We start from the raw sequence: 12744 nt of genomic DNA, 5'->3' as shown, positions 1-12744 counted from the left end.
AAAAAAAAAAACCTCACCTTAAAGCCAAGTGAAACGTTACTTTTAATCTGTATAATACAGAGTTTACTGGCTGTAAAGAGAAACAATCCTCCATGGGCCCTGAGCATCCCTGCATATTCCTGATGGGTACGAAGAGGGCAAGTTCCTACCCTCTTTTTACCTGGGCCATTTCTCAGGGCTGTGTTTGTAGCCCTAAGGTAATATCTTGAGAGATGAGATAATATCTTCCACAAGACAAACACCTCAGGCTTCTTTACTTCTTGCTCCAACAGCAGTACATTCCCCCAAACTCAATATTCCTCTACTGCAGTTCAACCTACTGTGCGTTCAAGCATCTGCAAGGGGGCCTTTACCATCACCCCAGGGTGATGTCAGCTTACAAAGAGGGCAAAACTCAAGACCCTGCACAGTTCGTGACACTGTCACTGGGGGAAAAAACAAAGCCATTTCTATTATTAAGATTTATCTTACCGGATCCAGATTCTTAAACAGCAGGATGTCTTTGCAAGCCTCTTGCAATCTATTTCTTTGATCATCAGTTTTTGGATGTATAATCTAAAAGGACATCAGATTTAAAAAACAAAGACATTAGCCAATACCATCTCAGTCAGAGATTTAAAAAACTAACAAAAATCAGAACCAATATTAGAAAGAACTGTTAGCGCTCAAGTTCGCTTCAGGTTGGTGCTGAGATTCACTTTTGGTGATTGGTAACTTATGAGCCTACCAAGTAGGGGAACATAATTCACCTTGTTGGGGGCAGGTTGGTATCCATTCATCAATATAGCACCGAAATGTTTTTCAAAAGCATATTTTCCCCTAGGTTAGCAAGTTCATTATGTACAGAACTGTGACTGGCTAGGAAGACTCCAAAGCTCCCAGCCAGTGGAGACCCATACAAAAGGACAACAGGTGCCAGCAGCTACACTGAAAATTTGGACTGCTGTCATTCTGTTTCTACTGAGCTTAATACTCTTTCAGGATGTAGTTCTTTCTTTTGAATCTTGATAAGGTCCCTGGAAAGAAGTAAAATGTTTAAATGTATACGGCATTAGATGCCAAATATATTTTTACACATGTGGTATGTACCTGCCCCACAGCGAGCAAGTGATTTTTAGAAGGGAGCAAGCAATCATGCACTGCCACTCCAAGAGAATGTATGTTCCAGGGAAAAAGAGTCCAAGGAGGCTGGCTGGTGCACTGATTTCAGAAGGAACTCAAGGAAACTAGTGTGCTATATTCTCACTAAACTTGTATTCTAGAGTGTGAAGAGTGGCAGAATGCCATGTGTGTACGTGGCTTGCCATCTCTCGAGTCCCTTTTCACTAGCAGGAGGCTCAACTGACTTGGACCAAAAGGTCCACTCTTTTGTGAACATGAGCAGTTCGGAACTGTAAGATGAGTCAGAGGGGCAAGGGGTAGTTCTAAAAGCAGCAGACATGGAGTTGGTTTCCTGAAGACCTACATACTACCTTTTTCTGTTCCAATGCTCACTCAAAGAGTGACCATGAGAGCTGATGGGCAGGTGCCTTGCCTCTTCAGGCAGCCTGCCCTACCATCAGAGCATCAGAGCTCACAGAATCAGGCAGCAGTGGAGTTTATAGCCACAAACATCAAAACTCACAATGGGAAATTTAAATCAGCATTTAAAACCATACCAGATGGCCAAAAGTTAATGAAAATTATAAGCCTGAAAAGAATTGGGGAAATTTATAGTATTGATATACTATTTATATGTAAACTATTGATATGTATACCATTTATTTGCATTATGTATAGACTATGTGAAAGAACTACTAGCTAGTGAGAGAAAGGGTCACTGCACTTTCCCCTCTAAGGGTAAGGTAGATGTAAACCTTTGTTTACTATCTGCCCAATATTCATCTCAAACTAGATTCTAAGATGACACACAAACACAGACAAAGTAGATCTCAGGGACTTCTCATTTACTGCTGCACAAGAAACCTTTAAAATTTAGGTATTAACGAAACCACACCAACCAAACTTCACTTCCTCCTACTTCAAATAAGGAAGGCTAACACACTAAAACAAAACAGGAAGTCATTTCTCACTTCACAAAATCCATCTAGAACTTCAAACCGAAGCAACCGAGATGTCTGCCTGCTGAGAAGCTCTGTTCTCAGAAAGGAGAGGAGGGAGAGTGCATCAGGCATCAGTATCGTGTGTCCGCTTCGCTCTGGTCAATTTTAAGTCTTTCTGCCCACCCCATTCAATTCCTATAAGCCTTCACACAGAAATCTAGCTTTTTCCTCTTCTCTCTTCTTCCTGCTACCTCTCTTACCAATGACGACTTTTATTTTTATTTTTATTTTTTTTTTTGAGACAGAGTCTTGCTCTGTTGCCCAGGCTGGAGTGTAGTGGTGCAATCTCAGCTCACTGCAATCTCCGCCTCCCGGGTTCATGCCATTCTCCTGCCTCAGCCTCCCAAGTAGCTGGGACTACAGGCGCCTGCCACCACGCCTGGCTTTTTTTTTTTTTTTTTTTTGTATTTTGTATTTTTAGTAGAGACGGAGTTTCACCGTGTTAGCCAGGATGGTCTTGATCTCCTGACCTCATGATTTGCCCAGCTCAGCCTTCCCAAAGTACAGGCATGAGCCAGCGCACCTGGCCTCTTTTTTTTTTTTTTTTTTTTAAGACAGAGTCTTGCTCTGTCACCGAGGCTAAAGTGAGTGGTGTACTCGGTTCCCTGCAACCTTTGCCTCCTGGGTTCAAGCTACTCTCCTGCCTCAGCCTCCTGAGTAGCTGGGATTACAAGTGCCTGCCACTGCGCCCAGCTAATTTTTGTATTTTTATTAGAGACAGGGTTTCACCATCTTGGCCAGGCTGGTCTCGAACTCCTGACCTCGTGATCCACCCGCCTTGGACTCCCAAAGTGCTAAGATTACAGGTATGAGCCCCTACACCCGGCCCAATGACCATTTCTAAGTAGTCTTTTTTTCTCAGCCCCACCTCCATCACTATGGTCTACTGCTCTCTTCCTGTTTCCCTTTCCCCTCACCCTGCCATTACTCCTCAGCACTCAGAGTCCACTCACTGTAATTAACCTCGTCAGTAAAATCCCTCTTCACTGGGGAGAGTAAACAGTCAGAAAGCAGGTGTGGTCTCTGACACTCCGGCTCCTCTGTACTGCAGCCACCTGCTCTGAAGATGCTCTCCTACATTTTTCCTCTGGGGCTTAGCATGATTCCACCTAAGGGATCTGTCTCTGGATCACTGAGGCCTCAGCAATACACCCAAAGTGTGATTTTAGTGTACTAGAGGCCACTTTGGTTTTCATTAAAATTAATTCCTGATTTCAGATAAAAATTTTATTTGTTAAACAAACGTAGCATAAATACATGCCAGGTACTATTTTAAAGTCTTTACTAATATAAACTCATTTTATCCTAGTGACAGATCCCATGAAGCAGGTTAAGAAATTTAGAGTTAAGGAAATCAACTTGCCCAAATCACTTGTCCAATGTCATCCAGTCCATAAGGTGCAGAGCCAGGATTCATGCCAGCCAGGCCAGCTACAGAGTCTATATTCTAAACCAGAGATCAGCAAACTACACCTGCAGGCAAAGCTGTTTTTGTATGTATGGCTTCTAGGCTAAGAATAATTTTATGTTTTTTAATGACTAGGGGGAAAAATCAAACAAATGATAATATTTCCTGACACATAAAATCTATAATAAATTCAAATTCAAGCGTCATAAAGTTTTAATGTAACACAACAGACGTGCTTTTCATTGATGTATTACCTACAGCTGCTTTCAAGCTACTATAGCGGAACTGAGTAGTTGCAAAGGAGACCCCATGACTCCCCAAAGCCTAAAATATTTACTCTCTGAAAATAGTGCATTTTTCAGTTAAAAAAAAAAAAAAACTTTACCAAAAAAAGTTTGCCAACTTCTGCTCTAAATTTCTGCTGCCTTTCCATTAAAAAAAAAAAAAAAAATTAGAAAACCAGTTAATAAGTAAGGTTTTAACTTAGACATTTTCTTTAAAGAACACTGTATATCAGTCGGGCACAGTGGCTCACACCGGTAATCCTAACAGTTTGGGAGGCCAAGGTGGGTGGATCACTTGAGGCCAGGAGTTCAAGACCAGCCTGGCCAACAGGGCAAAACCCCATCTCTACTAAAAATACAAAAATTAGCCAGGTATGTGGTGGTGCATGCCTGTAGTCCCAGCTACTCGGGAGGCTGAGGCTTGAGAATCACTTGAACCCAGAGGCTTGGGGGCTGTGTTTTGATTCCTACACTGTTTCACTGTTTCTTTAGCATTTCATGTTTCTTAACTTTTCATTAATTTACTCACTTGTCTGCTTCTGCCACTAGACTGTAAGCTCCAAAAGGGCAGAGACTTGTCCATTTGCTCACCACTTTACACCTAGCACCAGATATACAGGTGGAACTCCAAAATATTTTTGTGGAGAAACATAAGAAATACTCTACCCTTAAGTTTATTAGCTCTTCTCTACCACTTTCTACATGCTAGATCTAGACAACCCTTACATTTTCATTTATTAAAGGCATTCCAACTAAAATCTGTTATTTTCCAAAATGAGTCTTAAGTATTTACATTTTCTTTGAATTCATATCAGACGATAAATTTCTATTTATACTACAAACAATGATTTAGTGAGTCTCAGAAGTAACACAAAATGCCCAAATGAAATGTAATTTTATCACAATATAGTATACATTTTCCTCATAGATATTTCCCAATATCCTTCTAGATCTAAATAATTTTGAAATCTGTAATAATCATTCCCAAGAATGTGGTGTGGTTTGCTTCATAGTTTTTGAGACCAAAAGAAGTATAATTTTTAGTAACACATTTAGAGAATACTCAACCTAATTGATAACCTAAAAGTACTTTGCTATAATCAAACATATAATACATTAACAGAAAAAAAACTACTGAATATAACTTTAAAAGGTGTTACAGGGGACAGCTCTTAGGGTAAATGCCCAACCCACAAAGATTCCTCCTCCTCTAGTAACTGCCCTTATTTACAGAAGTGGTTCCCAAGTAGGTTGGACTTTTTGATCCTGGCCCTACCCTGGGCCAAAGCTGGGTCCATCAGAAACTCTTGGGAAACTGGAATTTTGAACTGAGAGACACAGTAATAGAGATGGGTAGCTGAACCCGTTTCAAAGACACTACGCTAAGTCTTACACTCTTGCTCTTGATGGACCCCAGAGGCAGGCTGGCTCCTGCCTGCCAGGCCTACAGCTTGGCCTTTGAACACTTTCTGCTCAAGCATTTGTCTGATAATCTCTCCCCAGTGTTTTCTTTTTCACATTTGTCTCGACAGGGTTAGGTTTTACACAGCCAAATGAATCTTAACTAGTATAGCCTCCCCAACAAAACTATTAGAAATTAGCTGGAGTGAACCTGCCAAAACACTTTATTTATCTCATGAATTAAATGGCAGCTAAAATTCAAGGCCTAACAGCTTTTGAATCAATGAGATACTGCATATTGTTTTTAAACTGTATTGCAAATGTTCATTAATTTAGGTTTTTATTAATTTAAACCAGCTCATCTCGATTGCTCTGATCTTAATTACTAAATTTTATCATACTCATTTATACACACATATAAAGAATGTATGTTGTCTTTATTGCCACCTGGTATTGTTTCTGCTAGATACACAAAGTATACGGTAGGCAAGGTCTAGTTTTTCAGACTATACGGGGTAACAGCACATCGCAGATTTTTAGTAAAAATACCTTAATCCTAAAACAACATCATTTCCAGGCTAGGATTTATAAACTTCACGAAAATAACTGAAGTTCTAATAGTGAGAAATGAGCTTCCACAACCCTGGTAGTGGGAATCCCCATGGGTCCAGGAATAAAATGGGATTTCAAGATCTTCCACGTTGTAAGGCTCCTGATACCACTGGATTTTACATAAGTTTCAATGAGCTTAATGATGTAATGACTTAGGGACATAGTATCTGCTTCTCCACATGAAACCTCAATCTTAAGTACTTTTCAGAGCTACAAAAATAAGTTTTTGTTTATACTGTTTAAGGCCAAAGAAACAAGAGGCACTTTTGCAACATATGTACTCAAAAAAAGGGGGAGGAGGGTGGAGCAGAAATTATTACTTTCCATTTCCAGGCATAGTCATCTCTTAGTTTACTTTTTACTAAATAAATAATAGAACTGAGCTGAAAGACATAGCTTAAAAACTGCTGAAATCACAGTGGACAAATTCTTACAAAAACATTAGGGCCTGCAAGAAGTCAGCTGCTGAGCAAACTATGAAGACTCACAGATTTAAAAAAGAATCCTAACTGCTGTACTGACACACTGGATGTGATTTTACCATGATTTGTTTGTTTCAGAGTAACTTTCCGTTGTTATAAATTAATAGGAGAAGGTCTTTCCCAGTATTTTTGTTTACTAGAAACAAGAAACACTGTCTAAGAAAAATAATATTATTACTATGAGAAAGACAGCTGAAAACATTTTTCATCACCAGGATATATTTTGTAAAGAGAAATACTCTTTGGATAAAAATAATTCTGCAAGACTCACAGCAGGAGTAGGCTATTGGAGATGAGACTAGGAAAAGAAATAGTCAAAATAATTCCATTATGTATCCTGTTAACCTACACGCCTGTTAAATCTTTTCTATGATTATTTTCCTGAAATATGACAAGGGCATCAATTTAAAATTCATTCATTCAGTAAATTACATACCCTGGACTCTGCATCATCTTCTTCTTCATCAGGATTATAAGCTTCTGCACATACTATAAAAAGAAAAATGAACATCTTAAAGATTGTTTCATCAAAAACCATACTACAATGAGTACATCGTTAACACTTAATGAACAAAAAGAGTACCATGGTATAAAAAACCATTAATTCACCTCAACCAGGGGAAGCAGTCTACCCCCCAAAACTGGTTTCATATTGTAATTTATAATTTACTTAAAAATAAAGCTGTATTTTAGGGCATTGACACTTTCTTTTTTATTTCTCCTATTTAGAGAAACATAGCTTAAACCCTTTCATTTTCATTTCCAAGGCATAATATCTAAACATTACCTAAAGGAACAGAAACAAAAGAAAAGGCTGTCTGCCATGAAATGATGAATTTAATCATATAGTTGTGACTTTCACAAATTATCCATAATCTAAATATTATGGAACAAATATTAACATTTTGCATATTTCAGGAACAAATATTAACATTTTGGATATTTCCTTCCAGTCTTTTTTCTGAGTTGAGTTTATATTGCATATGCAACTTAAAAACCTACTTTTTTCATTTAACACTGTAAGAATTTTGCATGTCATTAGAAACACTGTGTAAATACCGCATTTAAGGATTGCAGATTATCAAATGCTGTAAATAACTACCTCTCTAATACTGAATATTTAGCTGGCTTATATTAAAACAACTTTGCAATAAACACCCTCATGCATCGATATTTGTCTACATTTCAGATTATGCTGTAGGCATTATTCCCAAAGTTATTTGCGGGGGCTAAACGGTATGACCATTTTTAGGGCACATTTATCACCATGTTTCTTTCTAGAAGGATTGTACCTATCGATTGTCCTACAAAAACTATGTAATAAGACTCCCCTAACTGTACAACAGAATTGGATGCTATTGCTTAAAATCTTTGTCAATTTAAATAAATAACTTAATTTTTTTTAAATTATTAAACTTGAACTATTTGATAATTTTTTAAAAAATTTTAAATTATTTATTTAAATTGACAAAGATTTTAAGCAATAGCAAATGTTTATAGGATGACTGTATTTCCAGAAACACCTGGTTTTCTTTTTGACTTAAATTAGTTTTTTCATACCACTTTATCTGTCGTATTACAATCATTTTATCCAATTTGCTTTTCAATTGTAACTACAAAGTTTTTATAGATTATGCATATTTATTTTTAATGTCATGACATCTGTGAGGAAAGAAAACTCCCCAATGTGTTTTAAACTCAACATTAAACATCACAGAAGTATCACTGCTTTTGATCTTGAAAACCCTTTCCTTATTTGCAAATCTAAAGATTTACTTCTTTTTTCATTCAGTTGTTTAAAGGTAGAGCTTTCTACATGTACTATTTAATCTACATGGAGTTTATTCTGGTATAGATATAAAAATTTAAGGACAAAGAATAAATGAAAAGCTGACAAATGTCTTCCTAGGGCCCTCAGGGTGGCATCAAAAGTAGTATCATCTTTGGTACCACTATTCCCATTATTATTATATCATAAAACATTTTCTTTCCCCCAGGCACCACTCTATACATCTAGACCAGTGACTCTTAAACAAGTCCTATTGTGCTCTCCTCCACAGAGGTGATTCCACCTCTGCTGACATTTTAATTGTCACAACTATAGGGGGTTAGAGGGATGCCACTAGCATCTACTGGGTACAGGCCAGGGATGCTGGAAGCATTCTATGATGCACCGAACACCCCGCCCTGAACAGAAAGAATTACCTGGCCCAAAATGCCAACAGTACCGAGGCTGAGAAACCCTGATCTAAAGTACATCATCTCATTCAACCTCACAACAACCTTAAGGTAGGTGTTAATGTCATCACTTGACAGATGAAAGACCAGGGCACAGGAAAGCCAAGATCATACATCCTAGTAAGTGACAGGACCCACATTTTATCCAGGATTGTGTGTCTTGACTCCAAAGCTCTTGCACTTAACCGCTATTCTACATATGACTGCTTTGGTGAATTTACCAGCATAATTCCTGGACTTCAGCCTTCAGTCTCTGAAATGTAACAGAAATGGACCAGTCATGCAGAAGCAGGCTCACATTAAAGAACCTCACTGACATATGAAACCAGATTGCCAATTTAGTAACTACCTTCCTGAATGAACGATGGGACCAGCACAACTAGCTAGATCTCTCCCTGCTGGAAAACCAAAGAAGTAGCCAAGTCACTACTGAAAGACTGCTTGGTGAGCAGGAAATGGGAAGTAGGAAACTTTGTTAAATAAATTGAATGTTTCATGGAATCAGGCTGGACAGCCTGAGGCACTCAATAGGGATGGCCCTGACAATGTGTCTGGGACATTTTAACTGGGTTGGCTGCAACTCTCCAGAGAGCACAATGACATCTACTTCTAAAGCTTGGCTCTCTAACTTTCTGTCCCCAGAGATGGCCAACTTCACAGGCAGGAATGCTACATAATTTGTATGGCCCAGTGCAAAAACAAAACAAAACAAAAACACCATATATGGGCCCCATCTTAAAAAATTAAGACTTTCCAAAGGACAACAAGAGCAGAGCATTAAACCAAAATGCACAGCCCTCGTGAGTGCAGGGCCCATGAAGCTGGCCATGTTCATAGGATTGACACATTCAACGAGGTGGTGCAGTAGGCAGTAGGCAAGATATTTGGTTAAGATTAACTTGTTTTACACATACACACACCCCCACCCTCTGATCCATTATTGTTGATCTTAAATTTTAATTCACAGAAAGCAATCCTAATTCTCAAATTTCTAAGTACCTAGCCCCTAAGTCGTAATTACAAATCATCTGGAGTAAGAATCTACTATTTTTCCAAATAGGTTATCAATTGTCTCAATATTATTACTTAATACCCTGTTGATTTATGATACCCACTTTATCACATAGTGTGTTTGTCTGTTTCTGGGCTGTTTCACTGAACTATATATTGTGCCAATACTACAAGGACTTAGTTCTTGGCATTCCTGTTGCAATTGTTTCACTACATTAGAATTCATCTACCCCCACCTTCTGCAGCCAAATCAAAATAAAGTAAAGCTGTCATCGTGCCTTATAAAGCCTTATAAAGCTCCTTATCATCACTTAAACTGTTTCTTCTTATTGAACTCCCTCCAATCTCCTTTCCAAGCCAACCCTTCTCTCCATCCTCAACTAAAAAGTGAGATGGAGAGTCACATCTTGACCTTTCACCCACACAGAACTAATTCTGGAAACTCCACTTTTGTGCTCATCCTTCGCACTCTCACAATGCAGTGGGACGAGCTCATTATTGTCATTTACCACACTGCGTGCTTCCAAAGATGTTACAAGCTGTTTGCCTCTCCAGGCTGAGATACAGCCCTCCAGGGACCGACTGTGTGCTCTTGTTCATCTCTGTATTTCCCTAGCACTGACCTGGCACATTGCCTACTAGCTCAATGCACTTTTTTTTTTTTTAAATAAATGACTGGTTGATGAACAAACAAGCTTGCAAGTCCTTGAGGGCAGAGATGTCTTTTTTAAATATCTCACAATAATGTACTTGTATTATACACACTCAAACACACATTGAATGAACGAATGAATGAATGAAAACTTGCTCAATGTTAAAATGTCCTACACAATTTGTCCAAGAAATGGGGACAGAGAGGATGAGTGAAAATGAGAGCCTTTTGTCTTACTCACCAAAAGTCCTGACACAAAGATTAGGAGGTCAGTAAATATTTCTGTAACAAATAAGTGAATTAATGGCTCTATCTCTGGATGGGCACTCAAACTAAAGCCTCCAGGTAACTTGTACTGCCTTGTATTCTTTCTGAAACATATTTTCCCCATGCCTCCTACGCAATCTGAAATTTAGCTTGAAACTATATACTTCATCCTTTTTGTTTGGCAATTAAACAGCGGTGAGAACCAGAACCTTATTCTTTAAGTGAATCTTATATTGAGGTTTCCCTGTTTTGTTGTGCATATATGTATATACTACACTGGTTATACAGAATGGCCCAAGAATTTAAGCAGATTCCCACATTGCAGACAGAGTAATGTGCACTGGTGTAGCCAGACAACGGTCACAACTTGCAGCACAGAACAGGAAAATACAAACTATACTGACTTCGCATATTGTGGGACTTGGCCCTCAACCTTTTCATGTGCTATACATATAGAATGATAGATGAGGGATTATTCAACTCCCAGGGTTTTTCACTAAAAGCCCACAACATTTTGTTGTTGATGTTTTAAAAATCAGCATGGTCAAAACGACTCTGCACTAGACAAGTATACATAACCCATATTCGCATCCTGGCTAGCAAGGATTTAAAGGAAGCAGACTGAACTCCATGATTCACTGGGTCCTCAGCTCTGGCAGAGTCTTGCACACTCTAGATGCTCAATAAGTATATGCTGAAGGAATAAAAGGCAAATACAGTTTGCACAGAATGCATGGTTTAGAGGCCTTCAATCTAGAAAAATTGACTTCTATATAATACATAAAAGTTAATTTGCCAATGTTCTCAATAAACTAAGATTATAGCGTACTTATTTAAATAATAATCAGCTTAAAATAAAGCTGTTACAAAAGCACAGGTGTATTAAATAACAGAGTTGTGACTCAATAGAGTTAAACTTAGCTTATTGAAGGGGAAATGCCCTCCCACAGAGGGAAAAAAACTACCTTTTTCAAATATTAGTTAAAGGCATGCATCAACCAAGAAAACTCATTCTTAGGGGGCAAAAAGACTTACTGTATTTTTTTATAAAGCACAGATATACATTCAGTACATAAACAGATATACAGTATTTCTGTGGCAGTAAAATCTCATTGGGGGCATTTAGGGGGAAACAGCCCAAAAAGACGGGGGGTAGGGGATGATATTGGAAAAAAGATTGAGAAACACTGGTAAAAGGCTATAACAATTATATATATATACACATATATATATACACACACACATATATACACATACATATACACATATATATATATATATACACATATATACACACACACACACACACATACACACACACATATATACATAGCTAAGTAAAGGGAAGAGGCACAATGACAAGTTAATAGCCTTCCCCCTCCCCTGTTCATTCACATTTCTGCCCCGGTAATTTGGTATAGACCTGTTCTCATCCATTAGTAATGCTCTTAAATTTGAATTCACAGAGCAAAGGCATTGGAAGAACATGCCCAAAATATGGAAGTTCACATTTTGTTCCCAAACCACATTCAGGCAAAAGACCCACAGGAAGCCTTATTTATTCATTCAAAAAATATTTTTTTGAAATGTGGGGGATGACATAAAGGGAATAAAGGGATAATGCAAAGCATCTATGTGTATGTATACATATTCTTTTGTTATACATTTTATATAATGTGTAACTTGTTTTGCCTACATATTTTATATTACTTTCAATATTATATATGTACTATATTTAAAACATTTATAGAAACAGTCTAGAAATCAAGACAGAAACAGACTGATCATGATAACACCAGTGCCACAATGACGATATCTACAAAGTGCTGGAGGAACACAGACGAGAAAGGAGCAACCAGCAGCTCAGAGGGCAGGGGAAGGCTTCACAACAAAGGAGATTCCCTAAAGAATGAATAAAGAGTGGGAAGAAGAGATTGCTTTGTTTTGTTCCCTCTATTTTCCTAGCACCTAGAACAGTGACTGGCACACAGTAAATGTTAACAAAAATGACCGAAGAAATAAATGGTCATTTTAGTTGATGAGAAACGTTATTATCTTCTTCCTTATCCTTAGGCATAAAGAAACTGCATACTGCATATGTCAGATTAGACTGGCTTACACAACAGTTACAAACACTGCCATAATCTCAGTGACTCAAAATAACATAAGTGTATTTCTTGGTCACACAGTATGTCCACCTCAAGAGAGTACTTGGCTCCACTTCCTTACTGAAGGCTGCAGGCTAATGGAGCCTCTGCAATTTGGAAGGCCACCAGTCCCTAAAGCT

General features: G+C 38.1%; 1 protein-coding gene across 1 annotated transcript in view; it reads right to left on the bottom strand.

Moving 5' to 3' along the window:
• The window catches only part of PRKAR2B (protein kinase cAMP-dependent type II regulatory subunit beta), a 120324-nt gene that overhangs the window by 32960 nt on the left and 74620 nt on the right, over positions 1–12744 (bottom strand). Inside the window, exons 3-4 of the mRNA XM_055283637.2 lie at positions 6726–6778; positions 472–555 (exon numbers count right to left, since the gene is read on the bottom strand). Of these exons, the coding sequence (XP_055139612.1) occupies positions 472–555; positions 6726–6778 (137 nt within the window). The remainder of the gene's footprint in view (positions 1–471; positions 556–6725; positions 6779–12744) is intronic.

The sequence above is a fragment of the Symphalangus syndactylus genome, chromosome 6 (assembly GCF_028878055.3).
Source record: "Symphalangus syndactylus isolate Jambi chromosome 6, NHGRI_mSymSyn1-v2.1_pri, whole genome shotgun sequence".
Lineage (NCBI taxonomy): Eukaryota > Metazoa > Chordata > Mammalia > Primates > Hylobatidae > Symphalangus > Symphalangus syndactylus.
The sequence above is the reverse complement of the archived record's forward strand: the minus strand, read 5'-3'. Positions and strand labels throughout refer to the sequence as shown.